The sequence below is a fragment of the Tyto alba genome, unplaced genomic scaffold (assembly GCF_018691265.1).
Source record: "Tyto alba isolate M040663 unplaced genomic scaffold, T.alba_DEE_v4.0 Super-Scaffold_19, whole genome shotgun sequence".
NCBI classification, from domain to species: Eukaryota; Metazoa; Chordata; class Aves; order Strigiformes; family Tytonidae; genus Tyto; species Tyto alba.
Genome location: NW_024881281.1, coordinates 10,752,794 through 10,764,872, shown reverse-complemented (window position 1 = coordinate 10,764,872; position 12,079 = coordinate 10,752,794). Strand labels below are relative to the sequence as shown.

Here is a 12,079-nt window from a genome sequence, read left to right as displayed (position 1 = left end):
ATGTCCCCATGGTCACATGGGTTCCCATTCCCAGCACAAACACCCCTGATGAAACGCAAGGGCAAAGGATGCCCAGTGACCCCAAGGCCATGCCCAGGGTGCTGAGGACGGTGCCGATTTACTGGGAGGGCTGGTCAGGGACAGGGAGAACTGCCCAGGACCTGATGCAAAGCGCATCGGTGCGAGCTGGTGACGACAGTCCGTGCACAAATATCTGCACCCCACCTTAGGTGGCTTAAATAGGCAATGTATTAACAAAACAGCTCGATTATAAAACCACACAAGAAAAATCGCCCTGCCCCTGGGGAATGAGACAAGGCACAGCTGCTCTGTTTGGTACCCGGGGTGACGACTTTGGGCACCACATGCTGCCAAGGGGCAGAGGACACGGACAGGCCCACGGGTCACCTGCCCCAGGGGACGTGTCCCCATTGCTGCTCCCCACAGTGTGGTGCCCGGTGTGGGGGGGACTCTCACCAAACGACCTCCCCGACGTTGGAGGAGATGAGATAGCGGATGAACTGCTTCATGTTGTTGTAAATGGCCCTGCCCTCCTCGACAGCCGACACGATGGTGGAGAAATTGTCATCGGAGAGCACCATCTCGGCGGCCGACTTGGCGACGGCCGTGCCCGACCCCATGGCGATGCCAATCTCTGCTTTCTTCAGGGCCGGGGCATCGTTGACGCCGTCACCCGTCTGCATGAAGCCGTGATTAACGGGGGGCAAGGGATTGGGCCGGGGGGGTGGCGGGGCGTCCCCAGGGGACTCACCATGGCGGTGATCTCGTGGAAGGACTGGAGGTACTCAACGATGCGGGACTTGTGCGCCGGCTCAACGCGGGCGAAGCATCGGGCGTCGCGGCACGCCTGCCGCTGCGCCTCGGGGGGCAGCTCATCGAACTCCCGGCCCGTGTAGGCTTTGCCGGCCACATCCTCGCTCTCTGAGAAGATGCCGATCCTGCGGCAGATGGCCACCGCCGTGCCCTTGTTGTCACCGGTGATCATGATGACGCGGATGCCGGCCTTGCGGCACATCTCGATGGAGGAGGTGACCTCCTTGCGGGGAGGGTCCAGCATCCCCACGCAGCCCACGAAGGTCAGGTTGTTCTGGTGGGGGGGGGACAGTCCCGGACCTGCATTAACCTCTGGGGATGCAGCTGCTTCCCTCCACCACTGTGAAACCCCCCTGGGTGTGGGGGTTTCCCCTGGGAGGAAACTTTCAGGAGGTTTCCTACCAACAGCCCCATGGATGCACCCTATAGCTCCAAGGTAATGGGATGCTCCTGCCCCCTCTGCTGCTCCTCACACCATTTTGCTTCGCAATCCTCCTTCCCATCCCTCTTGGTGGTCCCCAGGCCCCTCTCAGCGGTCACCCCACAGGGGTGGATGCCCAGTGGGATGGGACTGTTGCCCTTGGGACTAGCCCCGCTGCATGCAGCTCTGCACTGTGGTTTGCAGAGGAGGAGCTGAGCCATTGCACAGCCTGCTGCCCACAGAGAAACCGGAGAGAAAATACTGCTGAGGCAGCTGGAAGTGGGTGGCAAAACTTTGGGAATGAGTAAAAAAAAGCTCCCCGGAGCCGTACCTCGTAGTGGACGAAGGCGGCGGAGTCGTGCAGCTGCATGGTCTCCCGGCGGACAGGCGTGTCGTGGGTGGCCAGGGCCAGGCAGCGCAGCGTGTCGATGCCCATGCCCCAGTCCCGGATCCGGCCCAGGATCTTCTCCCGCACCGGGGCCGTCAGCGGGACCCTGGCAGCGCCCACACGGACGTGGGTGCAGCGCTCGATCACGCTTTCCGGGGCGCCCTGGAGAGGAGCGGAGGGCTTAGGGGCTGGAACGGACCTGGAGGATGAGCATCTCTGGAGGATGAGCATCTCTTGCCAGCACCAAAGGAAGTGCCGGAGGGAGGGAAGGCACCAAGTTTGGGCAAAGAAGAAGGAAATCTCCCCAAAACTCCGACAGGCGCATCCCGGCCCAGCGGCTCAGCGCACTAGATGGCAGCGTCCGACCGAGCACACGGGGACCGCGGCCGGGAAGGACAAACCCACGTCAGGCCACCAGACAGCAGGATCCGCTCTGTGGGGGGATTCGTCTGGCTCCTGCAAAACCTCCTTGTCTGCCCGAGCTACTCCCACACCCCAGATCCCCTCTCAGATCTGGAGGGGATTAGGGCTGTAAATCTCTGCGGAAAAAATGCACCGCTTGCGGGATGCCCGGCGATGCCTTTACAATTCAGGAAAACATGCCCTTTAGCATCACAGTATTTCACCTCATCCCTTTTGACCTTGCAAAGGACCCCTGACGTTGCTTTTTGATATAAATCTTGCAATCCTTCTACGGCTCCTCTTAAGAAAGCTTGCCCAGGACTGCCAGGGCCACAGATGCAGTGGCTCCGGAGGTTCCCGACGTGACCTGGGGGAGCTCACCCACCCAGAAGCTCCCCCAGTGGGAACAACAATATCTGAATCTTCTCAGAGTCAGCAGGGGGAAATTCCTGCCACATCTCTTCTCTTGAGAAGAAAATGCCCTTTAAAACACTATTTTATTTATGGTTACAGTTGAAAGCTGGACATCACCCTTTGGGCATTACTGGTGTCCGGAGGGTTCAAGCTGTTAATAAAGGCAAGTGCCCAAGTTTTGCACAGGGGCAGCTCAGCCCCAGCAGCAGTGCACTCAGCACCTTTTCCTCCCTCTAAATCATTTCCCCACCTTTTTTTCCTATCAATACTGCAAAGACTCGCCTCCCTCCTGACCACACCAGACTACCTGCTGGCTCCTGGACTCCCAGACAGCCAAGGGAGGAGACAAACTGCAAAGCATCACTGCCTGCTACCGTAAGGGCCAAATCCTGCTGGGGTGTGCAGGGGGAAGGAGGATCCTGCAGGGTGCTGAGGACCTTCCCCCCCTACCTTAACGAACATCTTGCTGCCGGCGGAGTTGTGGCCGGGGCCGGTGGGCGTGCAGTACACTGACATGGACTTGCGGTCGCGGGAGAACTCCAGCGTGCACTCCTTCCTCATCAGCTGCTTGATCACCTGCGGGGACAGCGCGGGGACATGGCAGGGACACAGCAGCCCGTGCTCTCCGCCTTGGCTGACAACCCTGCCAAGCCAGCACAGCATCGGTGATGGGAGGAGAAAGGCAATGCCAGGAGCCAGGAGGGATGGGATGGCGCAAAAAGCAGAAGGAGCTTTCCCCGTGAAATTTTTCAGGAGAATTTTAACCCCTCTGACTACATCATTGCTGCCCAGCCCACAGCACCTACCAAGTGTGTGCCAGACCTTTATTTCACTGACCCCACACAGGATGCTGAACAGCTCCTGTAGCCTAAGGTAAAGTCCCGTTTGCCAGAGAGGTGGGGGAGACTTTTCCCCGCCATTGGACTCCAGCCGTGCAGCAGGAAAGGGAATTGCATCCCACTCATTGCAGTTGAGGGGCTTGCCCTGATCCTGCACCCACAGGGGACAGGGGGAGTGGGAGCACCAACATCACCCGTGGCTGGATTTGTTCCCATCAGATTAACCAGCTCCGCAGCTGAGACTCTAATTAGGCTCATTTCAGGACATCCTAATTACCCCGAGGACTGCCAGCGAGGCAGTAGCAATCACTCACTCCGGGGGTACCTGCAGGTTTGCAGGGTGAGGGCAGAGCAGGGGCTGCCCCAGCACATGGCCCCATGGGTGCAGGCAGTGCCCACAGACAGGCTCCTGAACCCCAACACCCCCACCACAAACCAGGCTCTGCTGTTGCTACTAGTTAATTACTTAAGGAGCCAAATGCCCAGCAAGACGGCAGCCAGGCCCCCTCAGACCAGTCCCCCTCTCGCGCATCCACATCTGCATCACAGCTCCTGGGAGGACACATTTTGTCCCAAAAAAGCCATTTAATGATGCCCCAGGTCATCTGGGGTGATCCAAAGTATTTTCCGGAGAGGGAGGCAGGGATGCTGATGCCAACCTTGCTCTGCATGGCTCAACTTCTTATATGATTATTATTTTTTGTTGCCAGGAGGGTGTTGCTTGCAACATGGATGCAAGCAGCTTTTTGCACAGGACTCTTACAGCAACTTAAATCTAAATAAACCAGTGAAGGGAGCAAAGGAAAAGAAAACTCCTTTTGGGGTAAAACCTTGCAAATTCAAAGTTAAAAGGATGCTCCTACTGCAGCAAAGCTGCGAGAAGGAGCTGGGGAGGTGGAGAGATGTGCAAAGGGGATGTGCCCATGCAAAAGACGGACACCGTCTGTGGATATACCAGGCAAACGTTCAGATCTACCTAGGGAAGAAATGCCAGAACAAAGAGCCCTTCCTTCAAGCAAGCAAAGACATTATAAGATCTAACAGTATGATGCCAAAGCCAAGTAAATCCAGACATGAAATAAATGTATTTTCACCAGGAGGACAGGGAGACACTGGTGAGCTGGAGTAGGGGGATAGCCAGCACAATATATTTTCACATCAAAAGTAGATGTTTCCAAAGAGCAAGTCTCGTTCAGGCAGGGATGGCGCTGGGGAACAGGGTTTGGTTCACACTACGGAGGTGGCTGCTCAGTGCAAACTGGGCACCTAAAGATTTGCTGCAGAGCTACAAGACTCCAAACCTCATCTGCAGCTGGAGCTCTGGCCATCACCGAGACTGTCTCTCCTGGCTGAGCAGGGACTGGGCTGAGTTTGAGCCTCGGGGATCACCCACTCCAAAGCTGCATGTGGACCCAGGTTAGTCCCCACGGTCCTGGCATCAACACCCGCCCCCCCTCCCAGGGCCTTTGAACTATCTATCTGCTCCAAATATAGCTCAGACCCCTGCAAGACAGGAACCTGCATCCTTATGGCAGATCAGTCCCTTAGATCATTGCAAATCACCATCGTCCCAAAGCCCTCCTCTCCCGCCTGTCCCCCAGCACCGGAGCTCACAGGGGCCTTGCCCCCACTCACCAAATTGCAGGCGTTGGCTCGCTCCACCTTGGAGAGCTTGCTGGTGTCAGTGTTGAAGACGTTCATTTTCTCCACCAGGCAGGTCAGGGCTGTTTCAGTGGCTTCCCCCACCTTCTCGTAGACTTTTTTGGACTGGAAGGCAGGAAAAAAAAAAAAGAGCTCAAGCTCTAGAGCACGTCCTCTGCCTGCTGCTCCGACCAAGGATGCTGTCGCCCACGGCACCATTCCAGGGCTCCCAGAGCATCGCCTTGGGATGAGCTGAAGCCAGGGAAGGGGATCCCAAGGGACAACCCTCCGCTGGCTTTGCCCCAAAGCGCAGCGAAGAGCATCGTCAGTCCCCCGCCCCGGCCCTGGTGCCCCCCGAACCTCGTTATAGTCCAGCGAGGAGTCGTTGCAGAGGGCGCAGATGGTGGCCAGCTCCACCAGCCCGTCGTACTGCCCGCACCGCACCGGCTGCTCATCCTTCAGGCTGCGGGGAGAAAACAACCCCCAAAGCCTTACACCAGCTTACATGTTCAAATAACACTGCTTCTCCTATATATCCCTTGTAAAAATTTCTGAAAAGAGGAAGAAAGAGCCCAGTTAAAGCCCCAGGCTTGGCAGTGAATGCTTGGGTTCACATTTTGCACTTTACAAAATTGGGCAGGACTAGTTGCAAATAAAATATCACAGGAGGCAAATAAACTCTGGAAGTGGCCCAGAATAAAGGGGGCTGCAGAGGAGCTCGAAAGAGCATTGGACCAGAAAGCTGGGGCAGCCAGAAGGCTGATGATGAAGATCACGGATGAGAAAAGGGGAAAAGAAATTCAAGTTCATGTTCACTCCCCCAAGGGTTTGCAGTTGCTGGGGATCCTGAGGAGCTGTAGGACCAGCAGCAAGTTCCTTTTCCTCCCTGTGATGCTGCTTTGTGCTCCCGTGAGCCCAAAGGCCCCCAAGGGAGCATTTAAAACCAGCGGGCAAATTTACCAATTGCATTGCTGTGGCTGTTTCCAAGCAAGCAGCGAACAGTGGTCTTTGCTTCCTAAATAGCAGCTCTTTGCTATGTAAAGGAGCACAAACGTCACTGGAAATGAGCAGCCCTGAACACACCAGTCAAGCCTGGGTGCTGCTTCTCGCCCGCTGCCTGGTGGCAGAAATGGCAGTGGTGGTTTTCAGGGGAAATAAAAAATTATCCCTACTCCAGGAGAGGTAACTGCAGGTTAGAGCTGTACAAACCCAGCCGGTCATCTGCTTGCTGGAAAAATAATTTGTCAGGCATTTATTAGGATCAGTTTATTCCACTGCTGGTTCCCAATGGAAAGAACATTTTGGAGCCCTTGTTACAGCTTAGGAGCGGAAAACAGGGAGCGGCCAAGAAAATCTGAAAAATCTGTTTGCTGAGGGATAAGAAGCCGCGCTGGGCTGAGAGCGGGCAGGGGAGAGCTGCTGCCTCCTGCCCAGAGGATGCTGCCCGGCCCCGGGCTCACAGGCAGGGGAAGGCAGTGGGTGGAGGAGGGAGCCCGTAGGCGCTCTGGGCTGGGTTTTGATGCTTGGGAAGGTGGAAATTGCAGGGGTGGCTTTTGCAGCATGTGGTTGTTGCCGGGAAGGGATGGGGGGATACGTCCCCATCATCGGCTGTCCCTGCACGGAGCCCGGCGAGACCCATGTGCCGGGAAAAGCATCAGCAAAAGTGCTGCTGGCTGGTGCTGCACGAGGATGCGAGCAAAGCCAAGGTCAAGCACGTAATAACCCCCACCCTGAGGCTAGGCTAAAGCAAAACAAGCATTTCAGTCCCACCAGCCCTGGGGGAACGAGGGGTTTCTCTCCCTGACACCTACATGAGCCCTCGCACCCCCCTCAATGTGCAGTACAAGCACAGGGATGAGCAAAACTCCAAAGCAACATGTGTTGTTGCAGACCAAGGCGGAGCCTCCCTGTAGGCTGTCCCCAAAGAAGAGGGGACACTGAGCTTCAGAGGTTAGCAGACACCAGTTCAGCCCTTCAGTCTTCCTCATTTAATTGAAATGCACTGATTGACACCAGCTTATGACCTGGCTCGCTTTTTAATGGAGATTCCTAGCCAAGGATCAAATTGGCTCTATAAATATTAATGAAATTAAGTCTGAGGCTGGGATGAATTAGTCGCTCCACAGATGAGCAGAAGGGACTGTGGTGAAGAACGTGCCTGAGATCACACAGCAAAGCGAAGGGGTGCAGAGAGTGCTCCAACCACTGGCTGAGCGTCTCATCTTCCTCCTTCCCAGATTTTCCCCGCACTGGGGAGCATCACCCCCTTTCAAAGGAGCAGGAATAAACAAACACAACTGCAGAAAACCCCACATGTGTAATAACGCACCGGGGAAAAGCTGCTGGCTCCCACTCTCTGCCCTCAGCTGCAGCTCAGCAAAGCCCACGTCTCCCCCCGAAATGCACCCTGACCTCAGCAGGATTGTGCCCCGGGCAGAGCAGCCATCTCGGCTGGCCCTGCCGAGGACACGGGGCTCAGGGAGCACCTTCCTGCTGGGGTTTGCAGCCGTTTGTAAGTCCCTTGGGCACATCACCGGCGGCACAGCCCCTGGGGAAGGCGCCTGCTTGGGGCAGGGGCAACAGTTACCAGCCAACCCCGACAACGTGCAGGCTTCAGAAATTCTGAGAAGGAGCACATGCGGCGAAAAGCCTCATTCGTCGCTATGCCCGCACTTGCCATCTTCTCTGGTCCAAAAGCAGGCTCGTTTTACTGGGATTGCTAACAAAGGGAGAGCCGAGCGTGCGGGACCCCCTTTGCTGGGCAGGGTGGGGGGCAGCAGGCAGAGCCGGGGTGTGCACCCCCCACATCGTGCCGGGCGGGAGCCAGCGGTGAGGGACGGTGACACAATTGCCCTGGCTCCCACCGAAAGCGAAGGGCAGTCACTCAACTTTTGCAAGCCCGTCGTGGCCAAAAACCAGCTCCTGGAGGGTACCTCCGTAGGCAGGGTTCAGCGTGCAAAATGCTGTGGAAAACCCCCTTTTTTCCCCAGCTCACGGGGCGAGCCCCCAGCCATGGTGACCGTCCAGCCTCCCCCTGACCGTGCTGCCAGCCCAGGGCCACCCCACTGTCACCCGCACTCACATCTGGCCCTCGGGGGCGTAGGTGGAGCCGGTGATGCTGAACTCGTGCAGGCTGCACTGGGCGCCCTCCACCTTCTCCATAATGAACATCTGCGAGGGGGAAAGATGGAGACAGAGCATCAGGCAGCGACTTTTTGGCACAACCCATCCTGGAGACCCACCAGCCAGTACTACCCCAGCGATGGCCCTGCCGGCACTGGGCTCAGCTCCCACCCTGGTCACCCACCGCTCCTGGCCGTCCCCGAATCCTTCCAGCTCTCCCCTGCCTTTTTCATGTTTGCCTCCTCCAGCTCTTTTTTTTTTTTTTTTTTTTTTTTCCATCGGAGAGGAGTGATGCTGAGCCAGTTCCTAAGAAGGTGCCTGTGTTTTTCTTGGAGAGAGAAGGAGCCGGATCCAGGTTTCCGCTCCTGCCCCAGCTGCCCTGGAAAGACTCTGTGGGGCAGGATCCGAGCGGCTGCCCCCGCCGCCCCTTCCCCCCAGCCAGCTCTCGGCCACCAGCTCGCCTCGCGCGTTACCGGGATCACGGCTTGGCTCCAAGCACCGGCAGTGTGGCAGCTCAATAATAAATCCCCAGGGAGCTGTAAAAGTCCCACATGCTCTATTTTTAGTGATTTTTGCCTTTCGAACTCCTTCCAGCTTCTCTCTTACTGCTATAATGAGAACAACAAACCACAAACTCACTAAAATACAATAACAATCCCCCCTCCCCAAGTTCTCCCCGTTCCCCCTTGTCCCCTCCCAGCACAGCCCAGCCTTCGGAGCCGCCTCCAGCGGGAGCAGGAGCAGTGCCCGACCCCGGCCGAGGCGACAGTTCGGCGACGCTCCTTTCTGCTTAATCGTTATTTATGACCCACGCTGAAGCCAAAAAGTAACATAATAAATAAATAAATAAATAAAATCAGTTTGACGAACGCGTTTCCCTGGCCACGGTTGCCTGTGGGGAGCAGCCAGGAGAGAGGATGGCTGCGGGGAAGCGATACTCTCCTCGGCCCCATGAACCCGCTCGGCAGCTTCAGAAAGTGGCTGCGGGGGGGCAACTGTCCCCCTCCACCCTGTCTCAGATCATTCTTTTTTCCCTGTTGGGGAAATTCCCTCTGGTTATTTGAGATGTTCCCCAGGAGAGAGAAGCAATAGATGCTGGAGAAATTGGGAGGCATTGCTCAGCACCAGAGATGCAACGGCTCCAGGTACCACCCACTTCTCTCCCCTTCACACTTCCTCCAGCAACTAAGAGAGGTTAATTTACTGTTATTATTAATGATTGTTAATAATACAAGGACATCCTGCCAGTGCAGCCGTGTTGGCTGGTGGGTGAGTATCCCCAGGTGCAAGCTTAGGGCCAAACCAAGCAAAAAAGGTGAAGCTTGGGGAAGCACATTTACAGCAGGTTTAGCACCGGGACAGCTCGGCGGGTGTTCTCACCTCTGTATTTTCAGGTTTGGGCAAACCAAAGCAGGAACTTCAAAGAGTACATCTCCTGTGGGAATACTTCTGAGCCCAAAACAACCCTCCCATGGCTCCACTGCTTCATAGCTACTTGCAGATGCCTTGTTTGCTGGGCTATTGCCCTCAGCTCCTTTCCCAGAGCCCATCCTGGAGGCCCCTCAACATCCCTGAAGGGTTTTGAAGAATATCACGAGCCAGAGGGTTGCAGAATACATGACCCAGGTCCTCTGTTGAGGCACTGAGCTTCTCTGGCAGAAGGTACAAACAGTTACACATGAAGGACCTCAATAAAGAGAGCCAAACCACATCCTATCTCCTTTGGCAACTGAAGCTCCCGGGATGATGGGCTCCAGAAACCAAGGTGAAGTGTGGTGCCCAGTTTGAGACAACGCCAAAAGGGACCTCTGAAGGCTGAGCATCCTTCAGCTCTTTTTGAGACATCCAATACCATCGGCTTTCCAGAGAGCCAAAATCTCCTGGTGTTTTAAAAAAATGGACTCCTACACTCAGAAACACCAACCGGACTCATTTATTAAAAAGTCTGAAAGCATCCACCCCAGCTACCGGTGGTTTTCGCTGATATGGGCCTGTTTGCTTTCAAATGCTCATGGCTACAAAACAATTACTACTTGCACAATAGCAGCTTTCTTATTAAAAAAGGAAAAAAAAAAAAAATCCAGGTCCTTTATTTTTCCATGCCTATTTAAAAAAGGTGCTGCATAACCCACAATAACCAGAGGTTATATCAAATTTCCTGCCTGCTCCCAGCTTGCGTGACTGGCAGAGCGAGGGGGTGGCTGGGGTATCGCAAAGGTGTTTTGGTGTGATTTCCAGGCTGAAAAGGGGGCAGGCTTGCAGGCAGTGGCACCAGTCCAGAGGAAATAGCTGTGTCTTAATCTGTAAAGAGGATAGGTAAGGTTTCCCTCATAAAAATAATATAAATAATATCAGGAGCAATAGAAGGAGGTGGCAAAGCTGTGAGCCGCAGCTCAGCTGGGCATTTTGGGGAGGCTGCTGAGGAGAGATGCTCGCAGAGGGGCTGCCCGACCTCTTGCACTGCCATGGTGAACGCCAGCTCCAGCACCCAGCAAGCGGAACCGAGCCAGCACCACCCCAGGGCTTCCCCTCCTCACCCCCACCTTAACCTTTTTAAAACCACGAAAGCAACTTGGGGTTTTAATACAACAGAGAAATTGGGAGGAAAATGTTACTACGTGTTCATGAAGAGTACGTTTTGCTCCAAAAGGGTTTCAGGCATTGCTCCTCCTGCCCTCCGGGTCTCGTCTAGCCCCGGGGCTGCATCACACAGCCAGACGCTGCCGGCTTTTTATTTTTGGAAAGCAAAGGGCACTCATGGATGCACCGTCCCCGGAGCAGCACATGCCATCTGGCTGCAGGCTTGTGGCACGGATGCGAAGGATACATCTCCATATTTCTGTATTTTCTGTAGTACCTTTAAAAGAACGACTCATCAAAAGGCAGACAAGATGGGATTGCTGTCTGGAATCGTAAGAGGCTGTAATCATCAGTCATTTACCCATCAATCAGCCCACGGATCAGTATCATTTTCCTGCTGCGCTGGAAGCGGCTCTGGCCAACGGGCACCCACCGGCAACTGCCACAGCCAGTGGCTCAGCCACAGCCCCTGGGAAACCCCCAGCAAGGCCTCCCATTAATTAGTGACTAGTTTAGATAGGCAAAACTGCTAAATCAGGGCACGGTGTCCTGGAGATTCAAAAGAAAATAGCACCTGCACAGCTCCTGGGTGGCTGCACTGGGGATGGGAGTTTGCACGACCAGGCTCTGCTACGAGGTTCATTGAAAGTAAACCCCTTTCTGTTCTTGATCCCCAAAACACCAGCCATCTCAGTGACAGCCAACTGTCACCAGCCACCTCTCCCCCAGACACGAGGTGCCAGCATCTCCCTGCTCCTGCTCTGCCCCACACAGCAGCAGCCCCGAGCCCTCACGCCCACACTTGCGTCTCCACTTTGGGTCCCGACTCAAACACCGCCCTCAGGCTCCTGGAAAATGAAGTTACGGTGGGTAAAAGGGTGCTGCAAGTTTTAGGAGAGTCATTTAAATGTGCAAGAGCTGCAACGCCTCTCTGCCCCTTCTCCCCCTTGCCAGACTCCCATCGCTCCCAGCCGCCCGGTTATTTAATGGTTGGGAGAAGGCTGGTCCTGGTTGCTCGCACTGTGGCTGGGCGAGATGGTGGTCTTGGAGACCCCCCAAGTTGACTGTAAGGTGAGCAACTCAAACCACAGGTTTAATCTGATTTACTACATGGGTTTGTGGCTTTACTGCGTTACTGCAGAGCTGTAACCTCAGGTGGACTTGAGGTCAGAGCAAAAACACCAAAGTCTTGGCCACTCCAGATGGATGAGACCCCCAGCACAAAACAGTTCAGTGGGCTCTGAACACCCATGGGCATTTGGGGGGGCACAGCTTCACCCCTGCTGACCACCTGGGATCCATATGCGTCCTGCTGAGCTGGCACAGCCGGCACCCTGCCACGAGACCCAGGCACCGAGCAGGACCCAGAGCCGGCAGCACAGCCCTTAAAAAACAGCTGAAGGTTTTAAAACAGACCCGAAGCCTTTCAAGAGTCAC

The 12,079-nt window shown here is 55.4% G+C and overlaps 1 protein-coding gene across 10 annotated transcripts in view; it reads right to left on the bottom strand.

Annotated features, from left to right (window-relative positions):
• Positions 1 to 12,079, bottom strand: part of ATP2A3 (ATPase sarcoplasmic/endoplasmic reticulum Ca2+ transporting 3) — a 53,259-nt gene that overhangs the window by 9,145 nt on the left and 32,035 nt on the right. For all 10 annotated transcript variants that reach the window (XM_042791478.1, XM_042791480.1, XM_032993710.2 and 7 more), the window contains exons 9-15: positions 8,022 to 8,110; positions 5,300 to 5,402; positions 4,934 to 5,065; positions 2,910 to 3,035; positions 1,587 to 1,805; positions 773 to 1,108; positions 478 to 698 (exon numbers count right to left, since the gene is read on the bottom strand). In XM_042791478.1, the coding sequence (XP_042647412.1) occupies positions 478 to 698; positions 773 to 1,108; positions 1,587 to 1,805; positions 2,910 to 3,035; positions 4,934 to 5,065; positions 5,300 to 5,402; positions 8,022 to 8,110 (1,226 nt within the window). The remainder of the gene's footprint in view (positions 1 to 477; positions 699 to 772; positions 1,109 to 1,586; positions 1,806 to 2,909; positions 3,036 to 4,933; positions 5,066 to 5,299; positions 5,403 to 8,021; positions 8,111 to 12,079) is intronic.